At 43.6% G+C, this 2115-nt stretch overlaps 1 protein-coding gene across 1 annotated transcript; it reads left to right on the top strand.

Moving 5' to 3' along the window:
* Positions 1-6: 6 nt before the first annotated feature.
* On the top strand, positions 7-2110 carry LOC103148102 (extracellular calcium-sensing receptor-like; the record flags this gene model as incomplete). Its single annotated transcript, XM_016678959.1, has 4 exons — positions 7-513; positions 658-885; positions 1494-1617; positions 1752-2110. Coding segments are annotated over exons 1-4 (1185 nt in total), but the record flags the coding sequence as incomplete, so codon positions are not given.
* Positions 2111-2115: the final 5 nt, after the last annotated feature.

Raw genomic sequence — 2115 nt, 5'->3', positions numbered from 1 at the left:
ACAGCGGCTGTTTTGGTTGCGTTCCTGGCCCAGGGTGAGATGGACGTTCTGCTCGAGGAAGTTCTGACGCAAAACGTAACTGGGTTGCAGTGGGTCGGCAGTGAATCCTGGATCACAGCAAATTACTTGGCTGAGAAGAGGTACGCTGGGATTTTAACCGGGTCGCTGGGCTTTGCGATAAGAAAGGCAAAAATCACAGGGTTGCGAGAATTTCTCTTGAAGGTGAACCCAAGTCAGGAACCCCAGAGCGACCTGCTGAGAGAATTCTGGGAAACGACGTTTCGATGCAGTTTCCTGTCCGGTACACCTGGCACAAAATTATGTTCTGGCTTTGAGAGACTTCAGGACGCGGACAACGCTTTCACAGACGTGTCAGAGCTCAGGATATCCAACAACGTGTACAAGGCCGTGTATGCTGTTGCTCACGCCCTTCATGGTTTGCTAAAATGTGGGCCAAGCGGTGACTCGGTGTCTCACTCGTGCATCTTAAAAGATCATTCAGAACAAAGACAGGTGAAAGCTTAGTTTGGAAAATGAATGGCTGCGTTTGTTTTGTTGTATTTAGTTTAGTTGTGTTTTTAGTTGAAATATCAGGTTATTTTAATTTTTTTTTTTGGTAAATTTGTGTGCTGTTGTGTCTTTTTTCTCTGTGGACAGGTTGCAGAACAGCTCCAGAAGGTAAACTTTACACTCCAGTCTGGGGAGCGAGTGTATTTTGATGAAAACGGGGATCCTGCAGCAACCTATGAGCTCGTGAACTGGCAGAGAAACCAAGCAGGAGACGTTGTGTTCACGACTGTAGGGAAGTATGACGCTTCACAACCAAACTGGAACCAGTTCACCATGAGCAACGTGAAAATAACATGGGCCGCAGAATCCTGGGAGGTAGAAATCGATTTTTGACTATTGTTGAAGATTATTTGGTAACACTTTATTTGAAGGGGTGCGCATAGGACTGACATATCATCTGTCATGAGCATGAAGGAGTCTTCATGAGTGTTTGTGACTGTCGTCATGACGGGTCATTCAGTAAATAATGACACTTTTATTGCAGAGTTGATACTTTTAATGGGCATTTAGTGCAAATTTTAATAGAACTTTGCATTCAAAGGGTCAATATTGACCGAATGATGCAGAGTTTACACTTTTAATGGACTTTTAATGCAACTTTGCATTTACAGTGTCACCATTTACTAATTGAAATAGAAAAAATCTTTTTCTGTAGAATATCACAGTTAGGAACTCCGGTGTTTGCTGATTACAAATTGAAGTAATGATTGTTAAACTTTTAATTCCACAAAATAGACACAACATATCTCTAAAATTGTCTAACTAGTTTAGCTATTGTTAAGAAAATAAATTTACAACTTATATAGACGTTCCCGTCCTTTGTTAAATGTGCAAACCTCGAGGTATCAACATGTTTGGTTAAACACTAAAGTAAGTTGAGGTCAGTTATGTTTATTTCAGGTTGAATTTTGCTTTTGTTCCAGAGGCCTCTGTCCGTCTGCAGTGAGAACTGCCTGCCGGGTTTCCGTCAGGCGATAATCAAAGGCAAACCCATCTGCTGCTTCTCCTGTGTTCCCTGCGCTGGTGGAGAAATCAGCAACACCAACAGTGAGCGATGAAATGTATTTCTACTTTCAGCTTTTGATTTAGCGAGATCACTGTGTAAAACTTTTACTTCTTTTACAAATGAAGCATTTTACAGAGTCAACCTGTTTTTTTCTCTTCGTATTTTTCCTGATCAGATTCTGCAGAGTGCTCACAGTGTCCGTCGGAGTACTGGTCGAATGTCGACCACAGCAAATGTGTCCCAAAGGTGATTGAGTTCCTGTCATATGGAGAGACCATGGGGGCCCTCCTCACTGCCTTCTCGCTGTGCGGAGCCAGTTTAACGCTTGTGGTCTTGTGTGTGTTTTTCCGGTTTCGGCACACGCCTCTCGTCAAAGCCAGTAATTCAGAGCTGACCTTCCTGCTGTTCTTCTCCCTGTCTTTGTGTTGCCTCTGCCCTCTGGCCTTCATCGGCCGGCCCACTGAGTGGTCCTGCATGCTTCGACACACGGGTTTTGGCGTAGCCTTTGCTCTGTGCATCTCGTGTATTCTTGCAAAAAC

The sequence above is a fragment of the Poecilia formosa genome, unplaced genomic scaffold (assembly GCF_000485575.1).
Source record: "Poecilia formosa unplaced genomic scaffold, Poecilia_formosa-5.1.2 Scaffold197, whole genome shotgun sequence".
Taxonomy (NCBI): Eukaryota; Metazoa; Chordata; class Actinopteri; order Cyprinodontiformes; family Poeciliidae; genus Poecilia; species Poecilia formosa.
Note: the sequence above shows the minus strand (reverse complement) of the source record. Positions and strands in the feature narration are given on the sequence as shown.